This window comes from Strongylocentrotus purpuratus, unplaced genomic scaffold (genome assembly GCF_000002235.5).
Source record: "Strongylocentrotus purpuratus isolate Spur 01 unplaced genomic scaffold, Spur_5.0 spur5_contig_852, whole genome shotgun sequence".
Lineage (NCBI taxonomy): Eukaryota > Metazoa > Echinodermata > Echinoidea > Camarodonta > Strongylocentrotidae > Strongylocentrotus > Strongylocentrotus purpuratus.
Window position 1 is genome coordinate 360,036 of NW_022145560.1, and position 18,122 is coordinate 378,157.

Genomic DNA, 18,122 nt, shown 5'->3' on the forward strand with positions numbered 1-18,122 from the left:
TTGCGAAAGGTCTTCAGGCAAAACGCAGCATCACTTGGTTTAGGGAGAAATAGGACGTTCTAATCACCACAAATACATGGGTTCTATCGGACATTTTACAAAAGTAATAATAATGAAAATAACAATGATCATGATAATGATAATGATAATAACAATAATGATAGAAAGTATGATTATAATAGCAAAGAAGAAACCAATGATAAGGATTATACTCATAATAACAATAATAATAATAATGATAATAATATTAATGATAATAGATTATAATGATTATCATTATTATTAATAATGAATTATAATGATAAACATTAATAACAATAATACAACTAACAATAATTACAATAAAGAATACAATAATGATTTGAGTAATAATAATATTACAATAAAAATACAAATTAAACTTTTCCTATCTATTTGCTCCAGATGAAAGCTAATACTTCGCTATACAGACTCGAACTAAATTATAGCAAAATACAGAAATATAGTAAAATATAGAAATATACCCGATGTGCATTTTGTTTGGAATGCCCCTTACAATTTTCCCATAGGCATGAGCATGCAGCGTACTGCACGATAGGTCTGGTGTTTGAAATGACAAATGGAAAATATTTGAAAATATAGAGAGAGAGAGAGAGAGAGAGCCAGACAGAGAGAGAGAAAAAAAAAGAGAAAGAGAGAGAGAGAGTAAGAAATACATCAAGTCACAACGCTAGAGGGACTAATTTAATCTGGTGAGAATAAATCGAAAGCGCTTATAAAGTTTAACCTATGCCTCTTATGTATTCCATGTAGCGTTGTGAATTGATATATTTTCTACTATTTTCCCTTTGCATGTCGTGGCACATTGTTCCTCCTAGCATTTTCATATATATATATATATAATTGTGTTTTCTTCTGATAGTTAGTTCTTTTGATTTAATAAAGGAGAGATCGTAAAGGTAGGAATCGTCAAAATTGTAATTTATTTCAAAGAATGTGAAAAATCGCATTATCATGATACATTTCGTAAACACTATCACATGAACGTATTCGAATTAATCGACAAATACCGACAATATTCCCAATTATATCCCTTCTATAAACAATCTTGAGTATTCTAAATGCATAATTGGTCATTTGGTGCTCATGTGATCAAATGTAATTTCACCAGGAAAAACAAATATCGACATTTTGCTTTGGTATGCAGACGGTTTTAAACATAACGTGTGAAGATGGCTACTTATTATTCTCCCCTCGGAATATGTTGTATTCAAATATCATAATTTATTTACAGTATAAGAAGTGATCATCTGCTATTAAAACCAAATCAATATGATACAGCAATAAAAGGACAGGAAGTATGAATATCTGAACAATCATATCGACAAAAGGAATGATTTTAAGTGATACAGTATTATATTTACACTCCTATATTTTACTTATTTGAGTTCTACAAAGCTCCCGTACACACCCAATACATGATGGTAATATATTACATGAATTGATAATGATTAAAATCGTTTTCTGTTGTTTGTTTGAAAGACGAATGGTATCAGTTTCGAATTAAGACCCTCAAATACGACGAAAGCACTTAGTCAGCTATCTGATTAAATATTAATACCTTCATTTTTACAACGACTTAATTGACTGAGTACGCACCTGTGATTTTAGAAATATTTACAAGCATTTGCAGGAGTTCACTTTCAAAAACTGATTAAAAACAACATTTCCATTGTTGCCACACGGATTTCAATATAATTCCTTTCGCACTATCATTTAACCAGTCTGATTAGACAAATCATGCAAATGCAGTTATATGTTCACGAAAATAAAGATAATCTAACCTCAACCAATAATATATGAAACTGCTATATTCCTATTTTCCCTCAGGAAATGAAAGTTGAGTAGGCCTAAGAATTTAATTTTAGTTTAAAATATGTGAAGATTGCTATATATTCATCCATGTTATGCTTCTTTCCCTCGGTTTCCATGCCCCTCCCTTCCCCATACCCTTTTACTGCACTTTTTCTCCATGTCCCTCCCGTCCCCTATCCCCATTCCTTTATTTTCTCCGAAAAATCCCCTTCTTTAAGTCCCCCACCCTGCCACGCCCTCCCCTCCCAATTGCCTCTTCCCTTCCCTATGCACCCCTCCCTCACATGAATATCATCTACGCCATGCCCCTCCCGTACTCTATACCCTCCCAATACCCCTTTCCTCATACCCCCTCCCCTTTCCCAATGGACAGATATTGCATAGAAGCACTTGCGATGAGGACCGGATCGGATAAAGGCGACACCGGTTACACCCGGTGAGACGCTCATGAACACGGATCTCGATTCTCGAGACCGATGGTGCTAACGATCTTCTACTTGTACAGCATGGCAGGTCGACTCTGGTAAGTATCATAAGGTGATTCCCGCTGGGTATGCTGAAAAAAAGAAAAAAACAGTATACATATTTCATCAGATTTGAACGGGATATAATGTAAAGGAAAATAAACATCAACGCCAATTTTGAACTGTTGAGTTGAAGAGATAATCGCCCTCTGTTGTTCATTTATGACATTAATAGCAACAGTGTATTTTTTTTACAACGCACATGCCTTTCTCACTTGATATTATCCCATTAAAGCTCAGTGGATAAGAAGCAAGTCCTTTTATTGCGGACAGGTTGCCATTCATTTACACGTTAAAAAAACAGCGGGTTTTTTTTAGTTGCGTCATATCTGAACGAGCCTTGATTGAGGTATCACTCACGGAGACCACAGCACCACATCATCATAGTCATCTATACACAGAGTTTGGCAACTTGGTTTCAGTTGGACTAAACATAGGGAGTGTTTCACAAAGACTAAAATCGACTTTAAGTTGGACTTAACTATGCCAGGCCACTCATGCCACTGGTTGCTCTCCCTATTGGTCTCTCAATTATGATCTTTAGATAATATTTTTTCCTTCACTAATGAACTATCAAAGAATGTAAATTGTGACCATGATTTGTACGTCCCTTGATAGACCAATGCCAGTAAACGGTGAGAGAGAACAGTGGCATGAATGGCCTGCCATAATTAAGTCCAACTTAAAGTCGATCTTAGTATTTGTGAAACACTCCCATGGTGTATATTTGTTTGCATTGCGTTAGCCCGTATCTTATGGTTCACATTCAGGCGATATACGAAGACCACACCGCAAAATTAAATATAAAGTTGAGTTCTGGTAATGCGATTGCATTGTGAAAGAAAAGGTGTGGAATGGATCAGAAAAACTTGATCATGTAGCATGTAAGTATTGGTGTGTACTGCAAGGTTCTGGAGCCATCAAAATCATAATCAATTTGGCCCAGTCTTTGTAAAGTAACAAGCACTGTACACAGAAATATGTATACGGGACTACACAAATGATGTCGGGGCTACTTACCTTGATTTCCTCATCTTTCTATGCTCATTACTCAGCCAGTATACATTTTCTACCAAAATTGTTTGGTAAATGACATTTATTTGTAATCTTGAACATTCAGTGTAAGTTTTGTTTGATTCTGTGAGAATTCATTTTCTTTTTTTTGGTACCAGAACTCAAGTTTATTTGTAATCTCACGTGTTTCACATGGACAACGTTTCACGACTTACATCTCCTGGCGGCGGCATTCCTGCTAAGCCGCCAATAAACCCGTTGATGCAGCAGTCGACGAACATCGCCATGAGTGCGAAGATGAAGATGAGACAGCAAGCGACGATGATGGTGGCGTATAAACCTATGACAGCCTGTTGCCTGGTATCTTCCACCAAGGTAGGCTGGAGGTATACGCTATAGATGGCCCAGGACAACATACCCATGCATATACCGGTTACGGCAAGGGCCAGGAAGTTTACCACAAAGACCGTCATGGAGAACTGTTTGCAAGAAGAAGAAAAAGGAGGAGGAGGAGGAGGAGGAGGAGGAGGAGGAGGAGGAGGAAAAGGAGGAGGAGGAGACGGAGGAGACGAACGAGAAAAAGGAGAAGCAGAAACAGAGAACAACGTGGAGGAGGAGGAACAGATTAAGAAGAAGATGAAGAAGGAAGAGAACAAGACAAAGAAAAGGAAAATGGAGAATGAGGTGATGGAAAAGGGGAAGTAGAAGGAGAAGGAGAAGATTTAGAAGACATAGGAAAAGAAGGATGGGGTGGTGCAGAATAAAAAAAAGAATGAGAAGAATTTAAAACAAGTAGGAGAATACAAAGAAAGAGGAAAGTAGGAAAAGAAGATGAAGAAGGACAAGAAGAGGAGGAAGAAGAAAAAGAAGTAGAAGAAGAAGAAAAAGCAAAAGGAGAAGAAGAAGGAAGAGAACAAGAAAAATAAAAGGGAAAAGGAAGATAAGGTGGTAGTTAAGAATACGAAGAAGTAGAAGAGATAGGAAAAAAAGGAGAAGTAAGAGAATACGAAGGAGGAGGAGAAAAAGGAGAAGAAGAAGTATAACGAAAGTAGACGTAGAACAAGGAGAAGAATAAGGAAATGGAGGAGGAGAAGTATAAGAACCAGAGAGAAAAGAGGAGGGGTGGTGGAGAAGAAGAAGAAGAAGAAGAAGAAGAAGAAGAAGAAGAAGAAGAAGAAGAAGAAGTAGATAACGAGAGAGAAGGGGAAAATACACTTATCATAAGTTCATTTAAAAATGTGAGTTACTAATCCAGTTTGCTGGAAAAATTTGATTGAATACTGGTATGGTATGGTGGTATGGTATATTTTATTTATTCACGGTTAAAACATAATACAATTGTGCCCGCATTCAGCAAAAGCTGTTTTTCAGCAGGGCCGTGATTACATATAACAGAAAATAAAACAATGAAAATACAATTTACCAACAAATATGCAAGTTATAATAAGTGAACATATTTACAGAAATTTAAGTACAAAATAGAATCATAGTGATAAAGTGAGGGGGGGGAATTATCTACGAGATGGAAGAAGTGAGCAAATATCGTGAATTTTACTAATCTCAGTGTTGTAAGATTTAAAAACATTTATAATTCTGATATCGTTGGGTAGGGTATTAAAAGGTTTTGATGCATGATATAATGGACTATGTTGAATAAAATTAGTGTGAGGTCTTGGAAGGGGGATTTGTGAATTTGCGTAACGGAACCTATAGCTTACATTAGTATTAAATTGGATCAATGACGATAAAACAGGTGGACCAAGATTATGTAACAACTTAAATATAGTAACTAAAGCCTGTTTGACCCAGTATTCTTTTAGCATGTCAATTTCAAGGGTTTTATAAAGAATTTCAGTGTGATATCTACTATTCACTCCAAGTACAGATCTCAAACACCTATTTTGTAGAGTTTGAAGTTGTTTTAACCGAGTTTCTCTACCGTTCATCCAAATCGTGCTGCAATAAGCGAAATGAGGCTGAATTAAGGTTTTGTACAGTATTAATGCTATCTTTTCATCTGTGAATTGTCTCATTCGCTTTAGAGCAAAATATGTCTTTAAAACCTTTTTCTTTACATGGTCTATTTGTGGGTTCCATGAGAAATTGCAATCAAGCAAAATCCCAAGATATTTGCATTCCATTACTCTAAGTAATTTTTTGTTATTCAGACGAATATCAATATTACAGAATACTAAGAAATTGCATTGGAAATAAGTCTTGGCCAGATGTTTATAGTAGGATTTTCTGGGAAGTAACTTATACTGCGAGGTTTTAGAATGATCAAAAGAAATTGCACGTGAGTCTGTCTTGATGAGAGTTGTTGAACTGCACACATAAATGGGTAAATGGGACTATACACACGTGTGGAATTAATGTTTGGTCCAAACATATAAGTAATGTTATTTATTCCTTGTCATGCCAATTAACCAGATGTAATCAGATTTCGTGGTATAATGATAGTACTTTACTATGTAAGTAATCATAATTTTTATATTTTGTATTGTCATATCTATATGTGAAATGTGAACTAGGTTTAAAAAGATTAACTATTAATTTGAAAGTGTATGAACAAATTGAATATGACATTCGGAAAATGGTGAGAACATATTTTACTATAAAATTGTTATAACTGAATAATTACAACATGTATTATTTTACGATTATTTGATATTAGTTGTTTAGTGAATTAGAATTAGTAATTAATATGAAGATTGCTAAAAGTATTGATTTCTTTTATTCTTGTATGTACTTATAAACTGTAAACTGAATTTTATTAGTCTCCGGACTTTTTATTCAGCATGTTATTACTTGCAATAAACCAGAATTGAATTGAATTGAATTATGAATTGATTATATATCTCATCTTTTGCGATTTTGAGGGCACTTGAACAGCAACCCTTTTTTCAGAGGATATTTATATTGTGATATTCTTCCAAAACTGATGTGCAAAGAAGAGCAAGATGATGGGTTGCTGTTATTCATATTCCTTGCAAAATTATTATCAAAGCATATTATTTAAAAAAAACATTAGCAATAACATTAATTGGCTCACAATTTAATTTCAAGCTTTACCAACATGAACAAGAGTTTTTCCATTTATAAATTTTGATACTCACGGGTAACTCATATGGTGTTGGCCCCCTCTTCTTTTTCCCGTCAAAGGCTTCTGTGATGTTAGCCATACCGCAGATGATAATCTAAGATATTGAGAGAAGGAAGAACGAACGCTCAGATAATGATGTTAAAAACGGGACTTAGAGAGAGAGAGAGAGAGAGAGAGAGAGTGAGAGAGAGAGAGAGAGATGTGCAGAGAGCAAAGAGAGAGAGAGAGAGAGAGAGAGAGAGAGAAGGAGAGAGACGTACATAATACAGAGAGAACGAAAGAGAAAATGAGACAGCCATACAGATACATATAGAGAAATAGATGTACAGAGATAGAGAGAGAGAGAGAGAGAGAGAGAGAGAGAGAGAGGAGGGAGAGGGAGAGGGAGAGAGAGAGAGAGAGAAACAGACATACATACAAGTGAGTGAAAGATAAAGAGAAGAATAGGAAAAGAGATCGAAAGAAACGCAAATATACGTTTACTATACAAACTGGAGAGATAGAAAAAGAAAGAGAAATACATACATTAGAATGAAAGACAAAGGGAGAGACAGAGAGCGAAATAGAGAGAGAGAGAGAGAGAGAGAGGGAGCAAGCGATCGATGACATACATGCATGATTACACAAACATCTTACATTGTTTACGTTTGTTTGTTTCACTTTATCCTGTCATTTCTCATACAAAAAAATTAGGAAATGTTATTTATGAATGTTATGACGAACATTTGATAATAATTTGAAAATTTACAGATGCGATTCCTATATTTCCTGCTTCTATCAAATCAAAAGATGAGGGTCTTCCTTTTAAAGCCCATCTGAATTATTTGGCCAGGAGGGATTAGACATCCCTGCATGGTCACTGACGAATGGTTATCTTATCAAATCAGCTCTCAATGAACATAAGAAAACGGGATCATTGGGGACCAACGGGTACCGCTTAGGCATTGTTTGTTATATAGAGAGCGCAAGTAGCTTATAAGTAGTGCAGTCGGGCTTTAATACAATTATTTCAAAATTCAGACGTGTCCACTGGCTCGTAACTTGTCTCGATAACGGCGAGAATCTGCTGTCCACCAAAAACTGCAATACGCTCCTATATCTTACACAAAGAGCTAAGTGAATACGTTAGGCGCATTTTCAATACTTGTATTCATAATTAAAAACCCAAACTAACTTAGCAAATCAAAAACAAAACAAAACCGCGGCGGGTTTTTTTTTGTTGATTTGTGCGACGGTTCACCACGTCATATCTGAAAGGCCCTTAATTTTACGGCAGTACGTCAACGAACTGATAATAGGGACTTTTAGATTCTGTACGACGAGAACGTGGACTGCCCTTTTAAGGCAATGTGACGTCCTTTTAAGGCACTGACAGTGACGTCACATTGACTTAAAAAGGGCAGTCCACGTTCTCGTCGTGCAGTATCGAAAAGTCCCTATTAACAGGAGAATACTTACCAAAATCCCAGTCCACATAGGGACGCCTGCCGCTCCGTTCACGACTGGGATGCCAGCGGCTGGAGCGGCAATACCCTCATTGAGATAGGCCGTATCCTTACCGAGGATGGTTAAAACCAGACCCAAGGCTACCATAGCCCCTCCGCTGAATCCCAAGAATTTCTGTCGGAAACGCATCTTCGATGGTGTTGTTTGTCTTGCGAAGTAAAGTCTGTGATATGAAGATGGTTTGGGTAAAAATGAAAATAAACGTTATTAATCATTTTTATATTGATACCCGTCCCCCCCCCCTCCACTCCGTGAACGGAGGAATACCATGCGTGTTCCCAAACTCCCGTAACAAAAGAAAAGAAAAAGGCCGACCCGTATTGACTTTACACACCGGACTTTTGCTGAAGGGGGGAGGGGGGTCGCTGGAAACACGTATATGCGTACCCTAAATAACACTGAGTGGAGGAGGGGTAATTGATACCATGCCTACTCGTCAAACGTACAATCACTACTACTACTACTACTACTACTACTACTACTACTACTACTACGTACAATACTACTACTACTACTACTACTACTACTACTACTACTACTACTACTACTACAACTACTACCACTACGTACAATACTACTACTACTACTACTACTACTACTACAACTACTACAGCAACTACTACTTCTACTACTAACACTACTACTACTACATCTAATTCAATCTGGTAACAATGTTAATAGTAGTAGTAGTAGTAGTAGTAGTAGTAGTAGTAGTAGTAGTAGTAGGAGTATTAGTATTATTAGTAATAGTATTAGTAGTAGTAGTAGTACTAGTAGTAGGGGGATAATACCCCCTCACTCTCTATCTGCCTAAACCCTGTTGCAATGGAGTGACTTGCTCATAACGAACAAATAGCACAGCAACATTACTAGTTTATCGCATAACCATTACATAATTACATTACGTTTCAGTCCTTATTTCAACATTGAAAGGCTGGAAATGCAAAATATGTAAATCCTATCGTAAACAAAAACATATTACCAATTAAAAACTCCACTTAAAAGATTAGAACTGGTAATTGCCTCTATATAATATGTGGAATTATATCGACCATTAACATTTTTCAAAACGCGTTGCGAAAAATAAACGAAGAAATTAGTCCGATTTTCAGACCGTCGTACGTTTTGCGCTGAGTAAAGACTCGATAATTATGTTTAATCTTGATCATTATAAGAAGCGGGTCATTAATGTGTACAAATGATAATGTATACAGCTAATGTTGTCTATGTTGTTAACAACATAGAGCCACTCATCCTCTCCAAGCGCTATAGTTCTCCTTAGAACTATAAGCTAAGAAAGCTAACAAACAGTCCTTTTCAGGACTACACACCCCCAAGAAAGATTACCGAGTCAGAGTCCTTTTCAGGACTCCTCAATCCTCTCTCTCTCTCTCTCTCACACACATGGTGCACCCGCAAGCTTACTGTATAAAGTAAAACAAGTCAGTCAGTCACTGTACAGTGTCTGACAGTGAAGTCTAGAGAGTAAATGGTTCCCCTTACATTACTAGGTCATTACTAATGTTTAAATTATACAGACATGAGTCACATGACATACGTGACATATTCATGATTCCTGCATAGATCTACAGAATTTGATGTTGGCTGCAAAAGAGATACACTACCTTTAAAGACATATTCAGTTGTAAAGTGTAAGGTAAATTTAAGGAATTCATGAAAACAAAGAAGAAAAAATGGACCAACATCTTTACAGGTTGATGGTCCTAGCAATATCTTGAAAATGGTAAGCATTTAATATGTTAATACTTTTCAACTCAAGAGGTGACTGATGGTGTGCAAACATTTTAGAACATTATACAATGGGTTCAAGAATGTAACCAATGGAAAGCGTCGAAATGGATCACGTGTGTGTGCATTAATTTATTACCATATGCATGGGAGTGCATTTCTGTGATAACAATTGTCAGTTTCTTGACTTGATACTCATATTGTCGACCCATCTTATGAAATAAATAATACATGTTTTTAGCTCGTGTATTAGTGATATGCACTCGCAACACGCATTGTGTGTATACTAACCTAACCGCGACCACTATTCTCACCGCCAAATGTACATACAAATGAACAACAACCTAGCGTAGAGATATAGTTGTAGAGATCACTCAAATAACAGAACTCAAAGGTCAATATGCTACAATGATTTTTCTATGAGTGTCTCGATCTCTTGTGGTATAGCAAGAAACAGTACAATAGTTCCTACGCCCCAAATATGGACCTATAATAAAAGGAAACTATTTACCCCGCGCGTTGAACCATATCATAAGAAAATGGAAATATATCGTCAGGAGAGAGAGAGAGAGAGAGAGAGAGGGAGAGAGGGAGAGGGAGAGGGAGAGAGAGAGAGAGTGAGAGAGGTGTGGGGTGGATAGATATATAGAAAGAGTGAGAGAGGGAAAAATAGGGGATAACAAGATTAAATTATGTGTGTGTGTGTGTGTGTGTGTGATAGAGAGAGGGAGAGAGAGAGGTGTTGGGGTGGATAGAAAGAACTAGAATGAGAGAGGGGAAGATATGGGACTACAATATTTAATTTTGTGTGTGTGTGTGTGTGTTAAAGAGAACGAATAAGAGAAAGAATTTAGTAAAAGAAATGCACAGAGGTAGGAGGAAGATAGTCTGATGAACAGAAATATGAATCGATAGAGGGAGAGAGAGAGAGAGAGAAGAGGGGGGGGGGGGAGTGAGAGTTGGAGTGAAGACAGAGAGATTGAAATAAATAATGAGGAAAAAGGCTTAAAGGGACAGACGTACCATGGAAGAAATAGGGGCAATATAACAATATGTAACTTACTTAATGATGGGGGGGGGGGGGAGGGGGAGAGAGAAAAAGAGAGAAAGTAAAACATGTGTGAGATAACGATGAGGGAGAGGATGCACAAACAGAGAGATATATATTTTTTCTTTCAATTCCAAACTGCCCATTCGTTGTGTCCGTACAGGTCATGCATGCTCACAGAAATACGTCGAAACGGCTACGCCTACAAATAATTACAAGTTCGAGTTTTTGTTTATTTAAGTATTACCTGTGTCATTCACGGGTGAACGCCTAAGATCACAATTATGCGTGTACTGAAAACTATGCTGTACAATAGTACGTCATAATACACCAATGGGGCGTGGACGGTTTGAAATAATGCGAACTGCCATAATATATCACAGGTTGTAAGACACAGGCGCTACTAATAGCCTAATAACCATAGCTTAATATTTAACACCTAAAAACCCCATTGAGACCCCATATATCAAATTAACTCTAACCTAGCACCTTACGTAACACCCAATTAAGACCTTATACATAAACATAACCCTTACCTAACACCTTACCTTTAACCCAATTAAGACCCTATACCTTAACCCTAACCCTAACCTAACACAGTACCTTAAACCCAATCAAGACCTTATACCTTACCCTAACCCTGATCTAACACCGCACCTTAAACCCAATTAAGACCATATACATAAACTTAACCCTAAACTAACACCTTACCTAAAACTCAATTAAGACCCTATACCTAATATTAACCTTAACCTAACACCTTACCTAAAACTCAATTAAGACCCTAAACCTTAACCCTAACCTTACACCTTACCTAAAACCCAATCAATACCCTATACCTTACCTTACCTAAAATTTAATTAAGACCCTATAACTAAAATTAACCTTGACCTTACACATTCTCTAACACCTCATTGAGACCCGAATTCACGTTGTAAGAATTCATACCCTGCTTAACAGGGTTTCGGTACTTCATTTTCATATATATACGAGGACAAAATTTGCCACTGAATTTGAATATTATTCAATACTGTTCCACCTGAGAATGTTCTAGATTCAATTCCTGGAACAGAATCTGCATATTAATTGTGAAGTTAACTCTTATGGAAAGAGATGATAATTCAATGTCTCCCTCTTTTCCACGTTTCCTTTTCTTTTCTTTTATTCATATTTTCATATTGAATGTGAAAAATAATCCATGTGATATTCCTTGTAGGATATGATGTGTTAACTGTCCATATTCGTTTAACATTCTTTCCAAAAATGTTTCACACATAATGTATTAATTATATTTATTCGGAAATTATTTGAAACGAGACAAATATAGTTGTATTCATATAGTTTCCAATATTATATATGTTTTGGTGCTAAAAGAAATAAAGCAAACCGCAATGAATCAAACAATTTAAAGATAAAGTTGAGTTTTTGTCATGCGATTGCATTGTGAAAGAAACGTTGTGGAATCGATCAGAAAAGGTTGATCATCTAGCATAAAAGTATCGGTGTGTACTGCAAGGTTCTGGAATCATCAAAATGATAAGAAATAAGTCTTGGTATAGTTACAAGCATTGCACACAGACAGAGGTATATGGGACTACACAAACACGTGGCGTAAAAATCCGTCCCGATTTTTACGATGTTACATGACATATTTAGAATATGAAGGCATTTGTAGCGCCATGATTTTCAGGGAACTTTTTTTTGTTATCCCATGTTCTTTCACACATGCATAATACGATGATAACGCTCACATATTGTTTTTCCACCTCTTCCCGAACTCAACCTTCTCTTTAAATCTAAATCACAATGAATCAAAGTAAAATTCGAAAAGGAAAGAGAATAATCAATGGATTCAGATGAAAACTTTTTTTTTAATTTGTCCCGAAAAAACAACGAAATATCTTTGGATATACACCCGGGCTTTAATAGTGGAACAGGGAAGAGAAGAAAAACGGGGATAAAATAATTTGAATAAAACATGTTTACAAACCATGTCGAAGTGTGAATAGAAACAACTATATGACATCATAATGAATCAAATTCCATACATTCCTCACTCGGTCATATATCTTTCAAATATTCTGATCATAATTGTGGTTTTAGTTGAGGAATTCAATTTTTTTTTCTCTTTGAAGTTCAGTCACTATTATGGCATGCAAAATGCCCACTTCACAGGTATTGCGCACAAAGAGTTAATTTTTCTGAATTCCTTTTGTACAAACGGTATCAAATGAATCTCGCATCTACCCCCTTGATGGTGTATACATGTTTAACCCTATTTCTACAGCACCCCCAGCCATAGAACACGAACGTTACATGGCCAGTGTGTGGCTGGGGGTGCTGTAGAAATAGGGTTAAATTATATAGACTGAGTATATAAAAACAAATTTATAAAAAAAAATACTTTTTTAGAACTCGTGGGTATTAAAAGTAAGTAATATACTTAAAGATAGTATTACTTCATAACTTATGCATGTGGCCATGATAGCATTTCTAGCTGGCAGATAAATTAAGCCTTTAAGCAAGTTATCCAATAAACTCTATTTCTGCTACGACGACCACGATTTTTACTCCATACGTCCACGACTGCTATTTACTACTGCAACTGCTTTTCCTACTGCTATAAGTACTATTACTACTTATATTACTACTACTACTCAAACTACTACTACTACTACTACTACTACTACTACTAATACTACTACTACTACTACTATTATTATTACTGCTGCTACTATTACTGTTACTATTACTCCTATTACTTCTACCATCACTACAACTATTACTACTACTACCACCACTACTACTACTACTACTACTACAACAACTACTACTACTACTACTACTTCTACTACTACTATACTGCTAATACTACTATCACTACTTCTACTACTACTACTACTACTACTTCTACTGTTTTTACTATTACAACTACTTCTACTACTACTACTACTACTACTTTTTCTGCTTCTACAACTACTACCACTACTTCTACTTCTACTACTACTACTACTACTACTACTACTTCTACTACATACTACTACTACTTCTACAACAACTACTACTAATACTACTACAACAACTGCCACATGTTCTATTTCTACTACTACATACTGTACTAACACTTCTACCACTTTTGCTATTAATACTTCTATTTCTTCTACTACAATATTCACATTGCTTTATACTGTTCTGTATTAAAGCACTAGTAACGTTCTCCGTTTCCATCTACACTGATAGAAACATGCATATTCACGATGTGTTATTAACCAATATTTCACTTTCTCACTGTTATTCGTATTGATGGTGCCAATATGCGGTTATGGATACTGCATCCATATACAAGTAGGCAGTACATATATATTGCGTTCAACGCATGTTTTGTTCTACCAAGAAATGAAAAAAATGACTGCATACGAATACCATAAAACAAGAGGAAGTCCATATCAAGCATTATACAACTATCAATGATTTATCCGTACAATTGAAATGGTCCCAACTCCCAACACATCCATACTTAAATTGTCATAGAGATTAAATCGATAATGACACCACACCAGAAAGTTCACGTTTATTTTACTAACAAATATGAACACTCTAATGCTTTTTTTTACAGACCACCTCTTTTCCACATTTTCAATGTCTTTATAACTTGCTTGTTATTGTTCATGAATTAATTGTTGTTGACGATGAACTTGTTGTCACTTTTCATGAATGTATTGTTTTCATGCACGTGGAAAGAAATAAATAAATCTTGAATCTTGAAAGAAAGTCAACTTACCGAAATATGTCTAGCGCAGATCTGTAACTAAAAGTGGCGTTGGGGATAGACCGACACTACACAGCGTTCCGCAGTTTGTACTTTAACCAAATGGCGTACTGACTCAGTACGTGTGCATGCGTGCGCTGTCTTTACAGACGTTATAGCAAGGTCAGGTTTTTCCGTGGGAAGCGTAGATTGTGGGTGGCAGTGCGGGGCGAGTTGAAAATGGGTGTGTCCACAGTGGGAGCCTTCGTAAATCGGAACGATTAGCATGAGGCCTTTTTTGTTTGTTCTTGCATTGGATATGGTTTGTTTATGTTATTTTTCAATCAAACCTTGGGAGTTTGAATACATTGTTGCTCTAAAAGTTTGAATATATATATTTATATATTTTGTTTACATCTGTCCATGTAATGACAGTGGCACTATGATCTATTCTTGGTGGATGATATTTTCTCAAAACTGTATTTATCAATCTAGAGAGTCATTGAGATTAATCAATAAAGTTCTGAAATGTATAAAATATCTTTATCAGGAATAAACCATACTGTCAAAATCAATCGTGAAAACTGGTATGAAACGAATGAAGCTACATTATAGGCATCAGCTTATAATCACAGAAGAATTATGAATGAAAACGTATCGCGTAAACTGAGATCCTCTCATATATATAAATTACTTTGGATTTGGAATAGAAAAGTTAACGTCATTGGAAACATTGAGTCTCGGGTCCCTTCTTATAAAGCGGACCCTAAGACAAAAAAAATTAAGTCATATAACGGTTCCACCTATGTATCTTAACTTTCACCAAGAAACATCCCACCATCTTCTAGTTTAAATGTCATTTCCCTGTGTTTAGACAGGCCCTCGCCTGGACGTGTCCGGTAAAATAACCGGGTTTTCATAAATTATGTCAGTATAAATCTGGTGTACCTGTTGAACCAAATCAGCCCCCGAGGGAGTTTTCGGATCACTTCCGCTTTGCAATAGTCGCTTACTAAGTAGGCCTACATGAAATTAATTTTGACATAGAATTATCAATATAATCATATTATAGATTCAGCATGCAACACGTAGTCGTTTTGGATGTTGTCATTTTACAGGTATTTGAAGAATTAAAAGAACTATTCGAATAGATTAAATAAAATCAACGAACAAATGATGTCTGGTTCCATGTTATCTAAACTTTTCCTTTTCTCTAGTCTGTCCAGTATTGAATTGATGTGTGTGGGTGTGTGTGTTCGTGTGTGTGTTTGGGATTTGATGCCAGTAAATTGTAAAAGTGATCCATTTGTATAGGCCTAATGCAACACGTCGTTATTTGCGGAAGTTCATTTTTACGAAAAAATTTTGAAAATGTGAGAGGGTTCAACAATTTGAAAATTTGTTGATTTATTCTGAAGGGTCATTTCATCTAAAGGTTTATAACGCCCAAAACGAAATAAAGTTTATAATTCATAACAAATGTCTATCGGCCTACATAATTCAAACGGAAGCTGAAATTTGTAAGCTATTCTTCTAACTCCGTACCGCAATTTCTTGTCTTAAATCAAATCAATAGTAGGCCGATGAATGGAAAATATTTGGAGCAATTCATCACGGGATAACGGAACGGAGATCATACCTACCGTGTAGCAACCTGGACGAAACCACCAACTATTAGAGGACCCAGAGCGCTGTATACACATTCATCAATTAGTACACAGATGCATTCGTTCTGACAAAATGTCCTCTCTTTCACAAGTGGTGGGCTAGTGTACACCATCTATTATGATTCATAAATTCCATATTTAATTTCTTTTCAAAAGAGAGAGATTCCTTCTTTTGTATCTCTCATTTGGGGCTACACCTATCCTTTGTTGGTGTTCACCGAGCCTTGATTTCGTTGAACCTCTGGTGACTATATCCCGGTCCTGTTATTCCTGCATTGGGAGTTCGCACGGCACATTAATACCTGGGGGTGTTTCACAAAGATCCCAAGTCGAACTTAACTCTAAAGTTGGATTTAGATATTATGGAGAGCCATTGGTAGCCTTAAAATAAAATATATTCAAAAGCGAAAATTCAAGCATTTTAGACTTTTTATAAATTCCACATCAAGAACATGAAATCTCCTTGATAATAGAAAATATGAATGATTCGAATCAACATTTTATGCCTTTTAAAATAACTTTTACAAAATACTTTCATAGATGATAATGGCTTTCCATAAATTTTGAGTTCAATTCAGAGATAAGTTCAACTTAGGATCTTTGTGAAACACCCCCTGGTTCGTTATTGTTGGTCTTAACGACCGATGTGAGTAGACAAACACTACCTCGTGAGGAATATTCCCAAGATAGAGATAGTGATACAAAGTTTCAGACAGTGCTTTGAAAGAGAAAACACACATGAGACGTTTCTGTACTCCCGCGCGCAATGACATAATAGACCAGTTCGTAGTTAGCACATGGTGGTTCAGATGACCCCAAAAAGCCACAGTTCTTTTAAACATAGATAAATCCTACGTTGTGCCTTTTGGAATAATCACAGCTAAAGTCATGGAGGTGATTTTTTGTGTGCCCCCTTAAAAGTATTACTTCCACCTGTGTTCAATAGAATGTATCACAGGTGCATGCATGAATAATTATTACATAACTTTCTTGAGCATGTACCTAGTATTAGTCTCAGTGGGTTTTACACTTTGGTTCAAGTAACCTTGATCTGCGCATGCTCAGATTGTATCTACGAACTGGTCTATTAAAACACGGCTAGAGAGCACAACATGACACCGACAGTGTTGTACTATATAGCTAATCTGCTGAATAGTTGTCAGAAGGCCTATGAGACCGACACAAGACCGACAGACTTCTGACATCTTCTTTAGGGTTCACTAAAATGACAATAGGGACTTTTAGATTTGCACGACGGAGAACGTGGACTGCCCTTTTAAGGCAATGTGACGTCACGGCCAGTGCCTTAAAATGACGTCACATTGCCTTAAAAGGGCAGTCCACGTTCTCCGTCGTGCAAATGACATGCATCCTATTGGTACATGTACGTCAACCCATTGACCTACGACACATCGGTACAAGCTCCATTCGTTATCATCCATCTCTTTTTTTTAAGGGTGAGGATACAGGAAAGGCCTTTTTAAAATCAGACATGGAACCTTTGCAACATTTTAACTGGCTTTTGCTGGGGGGGGGGGGGTAATACCACTTGCAAGGTCCTTGGGAAGAACAGCATTGAAGCTGATAAGGCATCCCCTGGTAAACAAAATTATTGATATTAGTTTTCCGGGGATTATTATCTGTAGGGGTAGCTTTCCGGTGATGTTAGAGTAGGAAGGTAATTGTCAGACAATAGTCTAGACAAATATTATTTCGTCTATCTTCCCTTATTATGCCTTAATCGGTCTCATGGGCGTTAGTCTCATAGGCTGTAGGTCTCGTTCACCATTTTGAACTTTCTTCTGTTCTTTGTGTTTATGTATTGTCTTTATTTTGTCGGTGAACCTATCGTCAATAAAACCGTTTCAGTCTCCTGGGTCGTCGGGCTCGTTTACCTTTCGAAATTTCT

General features: G+C 36.4%; 1 protein-coding gene across 1 annotated transcript; it reads right to left on the reverse strand.

The window, feature by feature from the left end:
- Nucleotides 1-939: 939 nt before the first annotated feature.
- Nucleotides 940-14,706, reverse strand: LOC115918934. Its single transcript, XM_030995075.1, has 5 exons — nt 14,580-14,706; nt 7,954-8,164; nt 6,509-6,589; nt 3,608-3,871; nt 940-2,410 (listed from the first exon to the last, which is right to left on the reverse strand). The coding sequence occupies exons 2-5, from the start codon at nt 8,128-8,130 to the stop codon at nt 2,348-2,350; spliced, it is 585 nt and encodes a 194-aa protein (XP_030850935.1). The 5' UTR covers nt 8,131-8,164; nt 14,580-14,706; the 3' UTR covers nt 940-2,347.
- Between the last annotated feature and the right edge of the window lie 3,416 nt (nt 14,707-18,122).